Raw genomic sequence first — 16,842 nt, 5'->3', positions numbered from 1 at the left:
ATTTTCAGGATCTGAAGCCTCGTTTCCATTCATCACGGTTTCATGGAGCAGATAGCATGGAAGATGATGTATCAACTCAAGTTTCATATCTCATTTATCTATCTTTATTCGTGTTGTTCTTAATTTTTAAATTCATGTTATAACCTCTTTTCCCATTAACTGACTCTGGGTGGTAAATAATTTGGTGATGTTGTGTGCTTTACTGGCTGTCAGCAGAATAAGTTCACCAGATTGGTTTGCTTTTTTGTTTGATCATTATGTGATTTATCTTTTCCAGGATGATGACATTGTCAACATTTGGAATCTAAGGAAATGCAGTGCAGCCGCTCTAGATATCCTCTCAAATGTGTTTGGGGATGAGATTCTTCCAACATTGATGCCTCTAGTTCAAGCTAAGCTAGCTACTGCTGATGATGCAACCTGGAAGGACAGGGAAGCTGCTGTTCTAGCTATCGGTGCCATTGCTGAAGGTTGCATTAATGGCCTCTACCCCCATTTGCCCGAGGTATAAATTTCACTGCTGATTAGCATAAACATATCTTTGAAAACATTATTGTATAAGCACTTTGGAGGTAAGTTGGCATAGGCATCATGGTTCATTTGAGTTGCTAAATTCCCTGTCCAAGACAATTCCTGACTATTCATTTGTTTTTGTATTTTATTCAATATTCTCTGCTAGTCATCATGTACGTTCCAATTGTTACCTGAACTTCCTGGAAATAGGTCTGGATAATTGTGTTTCTTATTCTTAATTTTGACTGAAACTGTCAAGCTCTTCTTTTTTAAAAATGGTATATTAAGCCCAGTATTTTAAAAGGTGTATGTATGCCAGAGGTGCTGACACCTCTGAGGCGTACGCCTCATATGCTTTTTTCATGAGGCGTGCTAGAGGCGTACGCCTCACGCGCCTCATGCACATCTTATATAAAAAGACAGAAAACAAAAGAAAAAAAAAAAAGAAATGAAAGGAAAAGAAAAGAAAGGGAAGGGAAAGAAAAAGAAAGAGAAAAGGAAAGGGAAGAAAAAAAAGGAAAGGGAAGGGATGAAATGATAAGGAGAAAGTGGTTTGCCCCCTGCCCCTTCGGCTGGAGGGATTCAACCCCCAGACTCCCCTACCCCCCTTTTTGACAAGACCCCCCCTTTCAACTAATGTTATGCATCTTTATTCTTCTTAACATAAAAGATTTTTATTAAAAATAAAGAAAAAATAAGATCCCCCCTTCCTCTTCATCCTCCTCCCTTTCCTCCTAACCCCCCTCTTAAGGAGGCTTACGCCTTATTGTGTTTGGGAGTCTTACGCCTCTTGCATTCTGAACTACGCATCATGCCTCTAGGTAGTGGAACGCCTCGCGTCACGCCTCCGCGTTTTAAAAATTGATTAAGCCTATTTAGTTTGTTGCTTTGAATTAATTCTGTATTTGGGCCTCTTGATTGGAAGCTTGGAATCTAATCCAGCTTTTCCTGCTTTTCTAAATCCTTTTTCTTTTCTTTTCTTTCTTTGTTTTTTATTTTTCAAGTTTTAAGTATATGTGGATTCTACATGCAGTAGATTGCAGTTGAGGCCTTTTGTGCTTTTATTCTTCTTTGTTACTGGAAATCATGCTTACATGCTGATTCATTATATTCAATTTATGCTAAGTAATTCTTACTCTATGTGCAGATTGTGGCATTTCTCATCCCTCTGTTGGATGATAAATTTCCTCTCATTCGCAGTATCACTTGTTGGACACTCTCTAGATATAGTAAATTTGTTGTTCAGGTAAATTTGCACTTTTTCCACAGGTTACATGCTTTAAATATTTATATTATTTTTTATTTTCGTACTCTTTTCTGATTTATTCTTTGTGGCATACCTTCTAATCAATGTTCTGAAAATTGTATTTGTATTGTAAATTGTAGAGAAAATTGAAACGAATCGAATCGTGAATCGTATTGTAAATCGTTAGATTGTTAAATATAGATATTATAAAAGGAAAAATATATATAGAAATGTGATTCTACCATATTTTTAGTCCATATCTACCATGCATGTACCTAAATCAATAAAATTCACCACTTATACAATAGATGTCTAAGATGGTATATTCAAATTTGACTTGAAAGTCAAATAAGCCACATATAGCGACTCTTTATCTTTTTTTTTTTTTTGATCAATAACAGAATTTCATTAGAAATATTAAGAATTACAAGATAGGGAGCATAGTTTTCAAGGTGCCAAGGTGAGGCTAGGCGATGGGGGGGTGCCTTGTTGCCTAGTTGCCTAGGCGATGGGTTTTTATAAGTAAAAACCACATATCCTAGGGTAGTTCCCTAGGTTCCATAACCATATTTCCTTAATAACTATCTATAATTTTCACAAGAAAATTATAAACTTCATGGTCAAGTCTAGAAAATCAACATATTTATGAGAAGCAAAAGAAGAAAGAAAAGAAAATTCAAAAAATATAGGGGGTTGAACCCCTATTTTTGTTATAGGAAGAGAAGAAAAGAAAAGGGGTTGATTAGACAAAATTTTAAGTTCTTCCCTTTGGTCCAGATTTTGAAGTCTTTGAGCAGTTAGCAATGTTTGTGTTGATTAAACCCTAACAAATAAGAAAATAATAAAAAGAAATTAGTTTATAAACACAAAAAAATGAATATTTTTGTTTAATAATATCTATTTTATAATTATAATCTCAGAAAAACAACAATCTAGAAGTATTTTATGAGACAATATGCAAAACTTCTTGGTGACTGAGCGAGGCGAGCCTCCAAGGGCGCCTTGTTGCCTTGACAACTATAATAGGGAGAGGTAAACTATCTTAACTCTCCACAAACAAAAACACTGTTACAGCTGAGCCCTAAACAACTGATTCCTCCGCACTCCTTGTTTTTCTAAAACATCAACAAAACCATTTCCTGCCCTTTTAACCCAACTGAACCGCACTTCCATATTTTGAATCATCCACTTGAATCTCTTTTTTTCGTTATTAATGATCCAGAATCCTTTATCATCCTTTTGCAGCCAATCCAAAACCAGCTTTGAATCATCTTCTACAATCAGATTTCTGACATTCAGATCTTTTGCCTTTTGCGGGCCTTCCATAACTGCCATAACCTCAGCCCTTAGGGAGTCACCTATTCGAATCGGGCCTGAATAAAGACCACTGATCTTGCCTTCACTGTCCCTAAACACCCCTCCAATACCAGATGGGCCTGGATTCCTAGTACTAGTCTCATCAAAATTCAACTTGATGTAGTCAAATATTGGAGGAGACCAAGCAGGCTTTATAATAGGGTTGTGGCAATCAGAACTAGCCACTTCAATTTGTTCATGATATCGCCTGTAGAGAAATCAGCAAAAATCTTCATAGTTTTTACCTAAAGAACCACTCTCACCATAATAATTTCAATGACAACTTCTCTACTTCTTTCTTTGTCTAGGAATAATATTGCATTTCTTTCTTCCCATAGAGTCCAGCTCACAGCCGTCCTTACACATCTCCATAATACTCGTCCCCTTTTCCTTGGCCATCTCAAGAAAGTAGAGGCAAATAAGCTTTGCACAGTAGTCGGGGGAGACCACCTGCACCCAAAACAATGAAAAAAACCATTCCCAAACTAAGGTTGCAAATGGACAGGAAATTAATAAGTATTAATTCTTTCTAGGAAGACTTCCCAACAAAAACCTCCAATTCTTGGAGGAACGGGATTACCCCAAACCTCCTTAACCGGGAAAAGTCCCCAAAGAGTCAAAAGGTTGGATCAGGGCCTTAAAGTAAGAAGCACAAGAAAATACACTGGAGGAGGATAGGGTCCAAATATGACTGTCAGGTTTAGAGGAATTCAAGTAAATCCCATTAAGGATATGAACCAAGTCCAAAACATCATCAATTTCTGAATCCTTCACACCCCTCCTCAACCCCAAATCCCAATCAAAACCATTGCTCCAGTTTTAAGGAACCGAAAAAGAGGGTACGTGTTTTTCTTTATATCTAGACAAGGCAAAAGCAGAAGGGGATTCTTCTTTCAAAGAGAGGTTACCCACCCACACCTGTTCCCAAAATTTTATAAGGTTACCAGAACAGAGGTCATACCTAATAAAAGGTAGGAAAGATGGGAGGATAGCATGGATAGACTTCCAAGGAGAGGCTCTGGTAGCCCCAGTCAGTAATCCAATATCCCAATCGTCAGCTGCAAGCCCATGTGTACCAATCACTATCTTAGCCCAAAGCTTGTCCTTATCCATAGGAAGCCTCCAAAATCACTATCCCAACAGAGCTGTATTCCTCTCTTGTAGATTGCCTAGACCCAACTCGCCAAACTTCTTGCTCATACTCACCATTTCCCAGTTAACTCTGTGGTCCTTTTTCTCCTCCCCTGGTTCCTCTAAGTCCCTCATCAACTTTTCCAATTTTTTGCTCACATTCCTGGCATCTTATAAACAGACTTGAAATACACAAGAAGATTGACTAGAGTATCTCTTATCAAAGTGATCCTTCCCCCTAAAGACAAATAACTTTTCTTCCAAGAAGTAAGTTTCTTAACAAACCTTTCAACTATTGGGTCCCAGAAACTGCTCTTTTTTGAATTGTCCTCCAAAGGAAATCCTAAATACTTCAACGGCCATTGTGACACCTCACAAGTCACACCCCAAGATATTTGCATACTCCAACATCTCTTTTTCTTCCACATTAACACCCACAATACAACACTTGTCGAAATTCACTTTGAGATCAGAGATTAGCTCAAAGAGTTGTATTGTCAACTTTAGATTCTTAACCTAGTTCTGATTGCGACCTTCACCAGAAAAGTATCATTTGCAAATTGCAAGTGAGTAATTGAAACACTGGCCCGACCAACCTTCCAGCCCTTCAACAACTCAAGTGAGTTTGCCCTGGCAATAAGCATTCCAAGGACCTCAACAATTAGAGTGAAAAGAAAGGGAGATAGGGGATCTCCTTGTCTATTCCCTCTTAAGGTTGGGAAGAAATCCACTATAGTTCCATTCACCAACAAGGAGTAAATGCTAGGTCTTAACACAACCTGTTATCCATTTACACCATCTCTCCCTAAATCCAAAATTTCTTAAAACTTCTACCAAGAATAACCAACACACCATGTCATAAGCTTTTTCCAAGTCCAACTTACTAACAAACCTTTTTTCCTAACTCGTTTGTAGTCCTCCACACATTCATGAGAAATTAGGATTTGGTTAGTGATTTGTCTACCCCTTACAAAAGCACCCTAATTCGGAGAGACAATATGAGGGAGAGCAACCCTAATTGTCAGAGAAAGGACCTTCACTATAATTTTGTAGAGGCTAGTCACCAAGCTAGTAGGTCTAAACTCATGAGGATGAGCTACATCACTTTTCTTTGGCACCAAAGTAATGAAGGTCGAATTAAGGCCTGGGTTAATTACTCCTCTTTCATAGAACTCCTCAAACACTCCTAACATATGTTCTTCCAAAATGTCCCAACAATCTTGGTAGAATGCCATTGTGAAGCCATCAGGTCCTGGAGCTTTGCTTTTGTTAGAGTACACAAAACAGGGGTATTTTGGTCATTTGGGTTTATCTATTTGAGAGTGAAAGGTCTATTTTATTTAAGTTTTTGTGTCCCATCACTTATGAGGGACAATATGGTCTTTCTTGTAACTATGTTATTGGAGATAAATACAAGTGGGTTGACTAGAGAGAGGACTGGTTTTCCTCTAATGGCCGAACCCTTCTTCTTCTCTTCTTCTTCTTCTTCTTCTTCTTCTCTACTGTAACCTAGGACTAAATAAGGTTTTCACATGGTATCAGAGCGCATGTAACAAGTTCAGATCTGCTCGTCTTGCTCTTTTATTCTGGTTTACGCAGTTTTTTTATTGCCCTCCTCTCTAAGGTTTTGCAGATTTCTCAAGAACCACTGGGAGATTAAGGGAAAGGTTGAAAAGGAGTGGTCATTTTTCTCTGTAGGAGGCCTTTATGCCTCCGGTTTGTGGTGCAGTGGCTGTTTGTGGTGATTGGTAGGAAGTTCTCTATTCGATGGTATGAAGAGAGCAGGTTCGGGTGAACAGTGTTCAGCTGAGTACAAGTTGGTTTTGCAGAGTGCAGTGTAAGTGTTTGGTTTAATGGCTGAGTGATTTCAGCCCTTGTATTTGGTGTGTGAATGGTTTTGCAGTGTGCAATATAGGTGTTTGATTTAATGACTGAGTGATTTCAGCTCTTGTATTTGGTGTGTGAGTGGTTCTGCAGTGTGCAGTACAGGTGTTTGATTTAATGACTGGGTGATTTCAGCTTTTGTATTTGATGTGTAATGCGTATTTGAAGAAGTTGGTGGTGCTGAAAGTGAGATAAGTTTTGTGGAAGTGCGTGAGGTTGTGCTGAATATTTGAAGGTGAATACTCTACATATAGCAGTGATTTCTTTGTGAGGTAAGGTGAATTAGTTAAGATGGCATCGATTGGAGATGGGAATGCCAATAAAATAGGTGTTATGATTTCTCTATATTACCTAAATGTTCAAATGACATCTATTAAGTTGAATGGTGAGAATTATGTGCCGTGGGCAAAGTCTATGGAGGTGTTTTTAAAAGCCAAGAAAAAAAGTAAAACATGTGAGAGAGGAGAAACCCTCCTCTGATTCTCTAGGGTTTAGTGACTGTGAACAGGAAGATGCACAAATAATGACATGGCTGTGGAATAGCATGGAACAAAAAATTAGCGTAAACTTTATGTTCCTAGATACAGCTAAAGAAATCTGAGATCATGCTAAGAAACTGTATTCCGGGCAAGACAATACAACTAGGGTGTATTAGTTATACCAAGAGTACTTTAATCTGAAGCAAGGCAGTCAAAGCTTGGAGTAATACTATGCAAGTTTGAGGAATATCCGAAATGAGCTCAATGTGTATCATCCTCTGACACAGGATGCTCAGATTCAACAACAACAACGTGAGCAACTTGATGTGACAAGGTTTCTGGTGGGTTTGAAGGCTAAATATGAGCATGTTCGAGCACGAATACTGGGGGGGTCTACTCTTCCCTCACTTGAAGAAGTTTTTGCTTGTCTTAGGAGGACGTTTATTGAGTCTATAGAGCATTCTTTTCTCTTAGACAGATTTGGTTTTGTGGTGACTAGAGGGGGAGGCCGTGGAAATAGAGGTGGTGGTGGTCATGGACTTCTAGGTAATCGTGGTGGTCCCATGTTTAATTGTGCTGGTGGTCGGAGTGGAGGTCGGGACTCAAGGGGAGGTCGTGGTAAAGGAATAAGTAATGCCCCTAGGATGTGTACATACTGTGGATTAGAGGGGCACACAATTAATTTCTGCTATGATTTACATGGTCCACCCAACACTTGGGCTAACCATGCTGTGACTATGGTACAACTATTGAAAGTCAGCAAATTGATCTGATCCCCTCCACATCTACTGGTGTTTCTGGGAAGGAGATGTTGAGTGTACCCCGTGTAGTATATGAGCAGTTCCTTCAGACATCTTCTCAGCAGAACACAACTACCCTTGCCCATTCAGGTATGACTTGCTTGGCTTCCAAGCCTTCGCACTGGATCATTGACTCCGGAGCCTCGGAGTGGTGTTGGTGATGTTGATCTCTCCTCCTTGTCTTTATCATCTGTTTTATATGTCCCCAAGTTCCCCTTTAACCTTATGTTTGTTAGTAGATTAACCAAGTCACTTAATTATTCCATAACCTTTTATCCCTCCTGAACTGAAAAATCGACATCTCCTTGAAACTGTTCGGTCTATGATGCTTAATATGAATGTCCCAAAGCATTTTTGGAGTGGTGTTGTCCTCACATCATATTTTCTCATCAATCGGATGCCCATGTCCATCCTTGGAAGTCAATCCCCCTTCTCGGTGTTGTTTCCCACATTGTCTCCGTTTCCTCTCACCCCAAGAGTCTTTGGATGTGTTTGTTTTATTCAAAACTTGGGGCCTAGTTTAGACAAGTTAGATGCATGAGCTACTAAGTGTATCTTCCTTGGCTACTCAAGGACTCAGAAAGGGTATAAGTGTTATAACCCTAACTTCCATAAGTCATTTGTGTGTTCCGATGTCACCTTTGAATCGGTTCATTTTTTCTCGGATACTGTGGTTTCTTCTCCTTCCCCCATAGTTCCTCTTCCCGTCCCTATTGCGGATCCCCTTCCCGTGGTTCCCATTCCAGTTGCAGAAGAGCACCGATTCAGCCCTCGTCGATAGATCCTGTCATTGCCCTGCGGAAAGGTAAACACACTTGTACTTCTCATCCTATTTCACACTATGTTTCAGCTACTCACCTTTCTGCTTCTTATTGCAACTTTATATCATTGCTATCATCTGTTTCCATTCCCAAGACTGTCCAGGAAGCCCTTCCCTCCCTAGGGTGGCGGCAAACCATGGAAGAGGAACTCTGCTCTACAACACAATCACATGTGGAAACTCATTGCTCTTCCTCCTGGTAAGCATGCTGTTGGGTGCAAGTGGGTCTTCACAGTGAAGTATCTTCCAGATGGCAATGTGGAGCGATTGAAGGCCAGGTTAGTGGCCAAGGGCTATTCTCATCTGTGTGGTGTGGACTATATGGAGACATTTTCTCCTATGGCTAAAATTGGTTCAGTTTGGGTGTTGATTTCATTAGCTGCTATGTATGATTGGCCTCTTGTGCAACTTGACATCAAAAATGCTTTCCTACATGGTGATCTCATTGAGGAAGTGTATATGAAGCAACCGCCAGGGTTTGTTTCTCAGGGGGAGGATGGTAAGGTTTGTAGACTCAAAAAGGCAATTTATGGACTGAAATGGGATTGACAGGTTCAGTGAACTTCCTACAGGACCACTTCAATACGAAAGATTTGGGTGAGCTAAGGTACTTCCTGGGAATAGAAGTTGCAAGGTCAAGGCATGAAATTAACTTATGTCAAAGAAAATATGTTTTTGACTTACTTGAAGAAACATGACTGTTAGGTGCTAAACCAACAGAGACTCCTATGGAACTTAATGTCAAGTTGAGTGTTGATGCAGGTGAAGAGTTTGATGATCCTGAAAGATACAGGAGGTTGGTGGGAAAGTTGAATTATCTGATTGTTACCTGACCACATATATCATTTGCTGTGAGTATGGTGAGTCAATTTATGCAACATCCTCGGATTCCTCATTGGGATGCAGTTCTAAGGATTGTTAGGTACCTGAAGGGTGCTCAAGGTCGTGGTTTGCTATACCAAAGTGGAGGGACTCTTGAAATAGTAGGGTATATACATATGTTGATTGGATTGGTTCTATATTAGATAGGAGATCAACTACAGGGTATTGTACCTTCCTTGGTAGCAATCTTGTAACTTGGAAGAGCAAGAAACAAACGGTGGTGGCAAGGAGTAGTGCAAAAGCTGAGTACAGAGCTATGGCTCATACCACATGTGAACTAGTATGTTTGAAGAACTTGCTACAAGAGATGGGGTTCTCGGTTGACAAACCCATGAGACTATACTGTGATAACCAAGTTGCTGTTCACATCTCTTCCAACCCAGTCTTCCATGAGAGAACCAAGCATATTGAGGTTGATTGTCACTTTGTGAGAGAAAGTGATAAGTGGAGTGATAACCACATCTCATGTGAGCTCAGGAAACTAGTGGGCAGATCTCTTTACGAAGGGATTGTCTCAGGGCAGAGTAGATTATATTTGTGACAAGCTAGGACTATATGACATATACTCTCCAGCTTGAGGGGGAGTGTTAGAGTACACAAAACATGGGTATTTTGGTCATTTGGGTTTATCTATTTGAAAGTGAAAGGTCTGTTTTATTTAAGTTTAAGTTGTGTCCCATCACTTATGAGGGACAATATGGTATTTCTTGTAACTATGTTATTGGAGATAAATACAAGTGGGTCGACTAGAGAGAGGATTGATTTTCCTCTATTGGCCGAACCCTTCTTCTTCTTCTTCTTCTTCTCTACTGTAACCTAGGACTAAATAAGGTTTTCATAGCTTCTATCCATGGAAAAGACAGCCTCCCTGATTTCCCCCCTTGATTAAATCACCTCTCCAACCAAATCTTCATTTCCCCTAGGATCCTTAACCAATCAAGGCCCTCAACACAAACTCTTTCCTGCAAAGGTTTTCTATAGATTGATCCCCCCTTGATCAAATCACCTCTCCAACCAAATCTTCATTTCCCCTAGGATCCTTAACCAATCAAGGCCCTCAACACAAACTCTTTCCTGCAAAGGTTTTCTATAGATTGATCTAAAATGTTCTTTGAAAGCCCCAACAATCTCATCTTGACTAGTTAAGGGCACCCCGTCAACTACTAATCTGGAGATATTATTCCTCCTCTTCCTTCCAACAACCAAAGCATGGGAAAATTTGTATTTCTATCCCCTCCTTAATCCACTTATGTGTTGAGTGTTGACTTTTGTCTCCAACTTATTTTCTCTTTGTGTAGAACATCTTCCAATTGCTTCCTTAAGGACCACCTTATTTCTTTATCTCTGTCTTCAAAGGTATCCCTTTCCTTTTTATCTAGTTCCTTAATTTGGTGGATCAAAGATTGCTTCCTTTCTTCAATCCTCCCAAACTCTAAAGTGTTCCACTCCTTGATTCTAGATTTTAATTCCTGCAACTTCCTGTGAAATCTCATCCCTTTTCATTCAGCTCTTGGGTTGCTTCCCCCACCACTCTTTGATCCTCTGTATGAAACCTGGATGACACAACCACATATTCTCAAACCAAAAGGGAGCTGGCCCTTTTCCAATAAGATCCTCCTTGCAAATGGAGATAAGGTGAGCCTGGTCAAAGCTCTAGTCACTAAACCACCCCAACAATCCTCCCAATCCACCGAGAAAAGAAATCTATATAGTTTAGAACAAATAGGGCTAGCTTGGAGGTTGGACCAGGTGCAAGTATTGTGAAGGAGAGGCAATTCTTTAAGCTCGAACATATTTATGAACTTATTGAACCTTCTCATGCTGGTTGTAATGCCCTGTCTCCTGTTATTTGTTTCTTCAGTGAACCTGATCACATTAAAGTCTCTGCCAATACACCAAGGTCCATCTCACAACCCTCTTATTATCTCCCAACTCGTCCCACATTTCATTCCTCTCCCTATACCCATTCGGACCATAGAGATTTGTTAAAATCCATTCAAAGCCATCCTCCACTTGCTGAAATTATTTAGAAACTGTAATACAATGACTCTTTGTCCTACATATGATGGAAAATTAACATGTGGACTTAAATAGTGAAAATATGTCAATTTCTAGTAAGGTCCTTAAAACAAGTCACCCTTGACAAAACGAAATAGCAACAAAATAAAATGACAAAGTAGAGAACTAATAATTAATTGAATTGATTTGAATCACAAGAATTGTATAAATCGTATGATTTATGATTAAAATTGCAGGTTTTAAACAAAAATTGTAAGATTTTTGTAGAAAGGGATTTGGACATAAGATTCAAATCGAAACCCTTGGGATTCATGATTCAAATCATGAATCGTAGATTTTAACAACATTGCTTCTAATTAATTGCAGTTTATGGTTTTCTGATGTTTTGTGTCCTAACATAGTTTTTTTTTTTTTGAAAAAAAAATAATAGAAAGGAAAGAAAAATGATATTAACAATACCGATTATCGTGTTTCATAGTGAAAGTTCAAAGACCCGAAGGGCATAGAAACTCAACAAGGGTGAATTATTGGCTGTTTTACAAAGATTGAAACTGGGAAGAACATCACATGGAGGGAGACTCTAAAGTAGTAGTGTACTGGTTAAGAAATAATGCAAGGGGAACCTGGACATACAGATGTCTCCTGAGGGAAGTCAGGGTATTTGCAAAGGATCTGAATGCCACTTTAGGTGGACTCTGATATGTGGGAACATCTTGGCTAATGGACTAGCTAGACAAAGGATAAACAAGGAAGAGCTCTTTTGGAGGGAGATTCTTGGGGGAGTCTAATGTATCTGTGTTGTGCTGGTTTTCTAGTGTTTGTTGATCAGATTGCTTGTGTAAATTTCTGTTTATTTGTCTATATTTAATTAATAAAATTTTGTTTGTTACAAATAAAAAAAAAGAAAAAAGAAAAAAATCAGAGACTGGAGAGTTGAAATGATTTGAAATGTGTAAATAGTTATGTAATTGGTGAAGAGCTTTCACCCTGTAGTACAATCATCTTGAAAAAACATCAAACATTTAGCCAGACTGTGCATGCATCTTGTATAGGCTGAGTGCTGTCAAGATGAATCATTTCTTATTCACCTTCATTTATGTGTCTAAGGTCCCTTACCCAATGATGGTCCTGGCTATCCATGTCTTGGGAGGGGTAGTCTGGATACTGTTGAAATACACTATTTTATTTTTTGAGAAGGTAGCTTTGTCTTTTATTATGAAGTTTATTTAATAGGGGAAGTGTAGTCCTTTTCCTTATATTAAATGTGTGGTTCTTGTATGGTGAATAATATTTAAGGAGTTGGAAGTGAGTTGGAGAGTTAACTTTCTCTTCCATGATCTTCCTTTTCTCTCTCTCTCTCTCTCTCTTTTTTTTGATGAATGCCTTTTCTCTCTTTTCTTCTCTTGCGTTCTTCCTCTCTTTCTTATTCCTGACTTTCAGGTTGGATTATTTAAAACACCAGTGCTTGTTTTTTTTTTTTTTTCTTTCTTTTTTTTTTGCATGAAGTGGGAATTTTCATCTAAAACTGCATTCTCATGACCTGATGTATTACCATTGCACAAAGCAATGCCCTCCTTTCATGCACATTCCTTGTAATAAGAAAACATGCATTATTATTATTGTTGTTGTTGTTACCATTATTATTATTATTATTATTATTATTATTATTATTATTATTTATTACTATTATTATTGTTGTTGTAATGGGGCTTGGCACCTTTCTTGTACATACTAAACAACACATTTAACCTTATAAAACAAGAAAACATAACATCTATTACATGTAATTCTTTTTCCTTATACTTTCCTAACAAGTAAATCTATTTTTGCAATTTGAAGAGCTGTGCCCTAAATGCGAGCAAAAGTTATGTATCGGTCATATTTAAGTTTATCAACAATGAAGTGCTTGTACCTACAGATGCCATTGACACCAATGGGTCTGGGGGAGCTTCAAGATGAAAGAAGGGCAATTTAGAGTCCTCCAAAGTGGTGAATGACTATGTCATTATGATTTGCTACCTATGACAGGATTTTTATTTAATGCTTGTCCAATAAACTGCCTTTTGCTTCATATCTTCTCTTGAATCTCCAAATTTATTCCTAAGGCCTCTGGGGTGATTGTAATATAGTGACTGCAAAATCCTAAATGACTTAATTTCAGGAAATGGATTCATCTTATGTTATTTTAGGATTGGTTTGGCTCTGCAGACATGTCACTATGGTTGGGTTTTAAATTAATTTGAAGATTTATCAAATGAGGGGTTCTATTTGCCATATGGCTTAATTGATCTATAAGATCCTGGTGTTGGAATGGTAATCTCATTGCTTTTGATTCCTTCTTTTTATGATCGTTTTACCAAAATCTTCTGTTCCTTTTGTTGATTAATTGTCTCTAATCCCTGGTGACATGCTTGTTGTGTTATCGACTTTATAAAGGGTGTCATGTAAAATTGAACATACCTTGTTATTTTAGTAACATGAAGTAATTGATATTGCTATTGGATCATTTACCTAACATTTTCATTCATATATACTGTATTAGAATGCAACTTGTTACAGATTATAATTGTTCAGTAGATGTTCAATACTTTGAGCTTGTGAGACTGTTCTTTTTTCTTGGTTTTTTAATTGATCTCTAGTTTTTGGTGCCATGAAATTTTAAAATCTGCTTGAAAATTCTTTTTTTTTTTCCTGCCAAGTTCAGGGTATTGGCCATCAAACAGGTCATGAACAATTTGAAAAAGTTCTTATGGGTCTTTTACGAAGGGTATTGGACACTAACAAACGAGTTCAAGAAGCTGCTTGTTCAGCCTTTGCCACACTTGAAGAGGTTTATTCTGTAACAAGAGTTGAATAGCTACATTTATTCTTGTAAAGTTCTTTAGAACTCAAGGCATTATTTAATAGCAGGAGGCTGCAGAAGAGTTGGCGCCGCACTTGGAAATAGTTCTGCAGCACCTTTTATGTGCTTTTGGGAAATATCAGGTCTTCTTTTTTTCTCCTTTGCTTTTTTTTTCTTGTTTTCTATAATGTATTTTGTTCTGCATTTTGTATGCATTATTGATCAATTGACTCTAACTGTGCATGGTAAGTGCCAATTCAGATTCCACTTATATTGCCATCCTATTTATAACTCTTTTTCTGTTTCTCATTGATTTTATTCTTAACTGTTTTTCAGAAACGTAACCTCCGGATAGTGTATGATGCTATTGGTACACTAGCAGATGCTGTTGGAGGGGAGCTCAATCAAGTACTCTCTCTCTCTCTCTCTCTCTCTCCTGTTCTTTGCATTATTATAAAGGGCTGTTACCCAATAAAAGTTCCAGTTATCTGGGGCCTTGGGAGGGGTTGATTGGACAATGACCTAGCCTTCGGCAGATTCCTTTGCACAAGGTGACCTCTCTCAGCTGTTGGCTCGCATTCTCACGATTGTCAGCCTGAGATTTTACCATTAGACCAAACAGTTGCTCCTTAATGTGCAATATGATGGTTATATTCACCCACGGCCCCACCTACCCTTTTTTGTTATTTGTTTTTCCCTTTTGAGAGAGACAGTGCTGACACGGGTCATAGTTCAATGCATGTTATGCTATAATGGCATATCTTACTTGCGTTCTAATCTCTATTGTAAACATGACAGCCAAGGTATCTTGATATTTTGATGCCTCCATTAATCTCAAAGTGGCAGCAACTTGCAAATTCAGACAAAGATCTTTTTCCATTGCTTGAGTGTTTCACATCCATAGCGCAGGTATTTTTTTTGTGTTTATTATTTAATCTTGTCTTCAGGTTCTTTATGTCACTCATGGCACTGCAAGATCAATCTGTTCATTTTAGATGAAATCTCAACTTGTTAACACTAAAACTTCCACTGACACTGCTTTTTTGCCACCCTATGTTTCTCATTCTGTAGTGTCCAAAGTTGAACGTTCTGGGAATGCAACTGTTTCTGGGTTTAAATAGGAAGCATTTGGAGGTTTACAGTTGAAATCATTTTTTCAGCTTCAGTTTGTAATTTTTTCCTTTTTCTTTTCTAAGGTCATTTATGTTATGGGGGGTCTACAGTTGCAGTCAATGAATCATGTGTTGGGTATGTCAGTGGTCATAGAATTGCTCAAGTGTGATGTGAGTGGTAACATGGAAGTATTTTCAAAACAAAGCAAAATGAGATATATGTAAACAAAGAGCTATACTAGATGCCCTTTTGTGAGATAAGCATCAAGAAAAGTTACTTGGATTTCTAACCCCCACTAGAGCTCTTGTTTCTCACAAGAGTTGGTTAGATAGGGAACTTTTTTCTACGACTATCTAAAGTGGATACCCCACTTCTGTGGGAGTGGACACAGAAAAATTAGACCTCTTATCTTTTTTTGTCCACTATTAATATCCTGTGCCTTCCCTGGTTATGTGTGGATAGGGAGAAAAACAGAGGGTTCTATTGCAAACACTAGTATGATGGCTCTTTTTGTCCTGCCCATCCTTCTTTCTATTATAATATAAATCATCTTGTTATTGATAAAAAATTATTATTTTTTAAAGTACAACATTTATCATGTTGTATACAGTTCCTTTTTATCTGCAAAATGTTGAGTGTTCCCTATCTTAATCATAAATGAAGATAACTAAGAAATATAATGATTCTGATAGAACAATTGTCTGTTACCTTTTTCAGGCACTTGGTCCTGGATTTTCTCAATTTGCTGAACCTGTATTCCAGAGGTGTTTAAACCTCATCCAGACTCAACAACTGGCAAAGGTTTCTTTCTTATTTGATATTCTTAACTATCATTGCTGGCTATTAATAGCATTCTTAACTATTGATCTTATTCAATATTCTTAACTATTATGTTAACCGTTCTGACCATAACAATTTAATGAAGTTTTGACTTTGGAAGGTTTTTTTAATAATGTTTCTCTTTGTATATCTGCAGAAGTCATTTTAGACTTCATGTTGTCAATTCAATAAACTATTGGTAAATGTAGGATCTATACTCTAAACTTATGAATCAAGTGACTTGAAACACAAACAAATGTTTGGTTCTTTGACCAGGACAGAATAGATGCCACTTTTTGGTCATAAACTTATGTTAATTGTCATATTGATTATACTGGTTTCTTATACCATGTTGTTGAAGCTTCAAAGTTTTCTGAATTTGGAGTAGGCTATTAAGCTACTCCCAATCATATCTTATAAAGCTTTTTCCTTGTATAAGTCATGTAGGCCAAATCCTATAGGTAGGCTGAATTATAGTTTTTTTTAAAGAAAGGCAGGGCCAACAGAAGAGTCCATTTAAGTGGGTAGCAGGCCTAAATTAATTTTGGAGGAGGGTGGGCTCCAATCACATCGCATTAAACATTTAATGGCCTGCAGTAGAGGCTATTTAAATAGGCTGCAGGCCCTAAAATAGTTAAGCTTATGTTAGTTAAGAAAATCACACTTACTTATAAGGTGTGAGGTGTCCCCCTTCTTTAATGGGGATGCCGCTTGTATTATTAATTTCTTATAAAGAGAGGGCTTTTCTCCATCCTTAAATTTCTCTTTAAGTGGGGTGAGACATGCCACCCTAAGAAAATTTGGGAGAGAACTTATCCAAGCACCCCCCGTCTTCAATTAAACCTGTCTCTTGCAAGTAGAGGGGGCTAATTACATTCTATTAATTGAATTTCCAACAACAAGAGAGACAAAACAAGAGAAAAAGAGAAAAGAAGGTG

The 16,842-nt window shown here is 38.0% G+C and overlaps 1 protein-coding gene across 1 annotated transcript in view; it reads left to right on the top strand.

Moving 5' to 3' along the window:
- LOC148874249 (transportin-1-like) overlaps positions 1-16,842 on the top strand; it is an 87,953-nt gene that overhangs the window by 28,855 nt on the left and 42,256 nt on the right. Inside the window, exons 11-18 of the mRNA XM_088960478.1 lie at positions 9-68; positions 278-505; positions 1,661-1,759; positions 13,835-13,960; positions 14,041-14,115; positions 14,309-14,380; positions 14,771-14,881; positions 15,803-15,934. Coding sequence (XP_088816604.1) covers positions 9-68; positions 278-505; positions 1,661-1,759; positions 13,835-13,960; positions 14,041-14,115; positions 14,309-14,380; positions 14,771-14,881; positions 15,803-15,934 — 903 coding nt within the window. The remainder of the gene's footprint in view (positions 1-8; positions 69-277; positions 506-1,660; positions 1,760-13,834; positions 13,961-14,040; positions 14,116-14,308; positions 14,381-14,770; positions 14,882-15,802; positions 15,935-16,842) is intronic.

The sequence above is a fragment of the Nelumbo lutea genome, chromosome 1 (assembly GCF_056320005.1).
Source record: "Nelumbo lutea isolate HS-2025 chromosome 1, American lotus-T2T, whole genome shotgun sequence".
In the NCBI taxonomy this organism is placed as follows: domain Eukaryota; kingdom Viridiplantae; phylum Streptophyta; class Magnoliopsida; order Proteales; family Nelumbonaceae; genus Nelumbo; species Nelumbo lutea.
The sequence above is the reverse complement of the archived record's forward strand: the minus strand, read 5'-3'. Positions and strand labels throughout refer to the sequence as shown.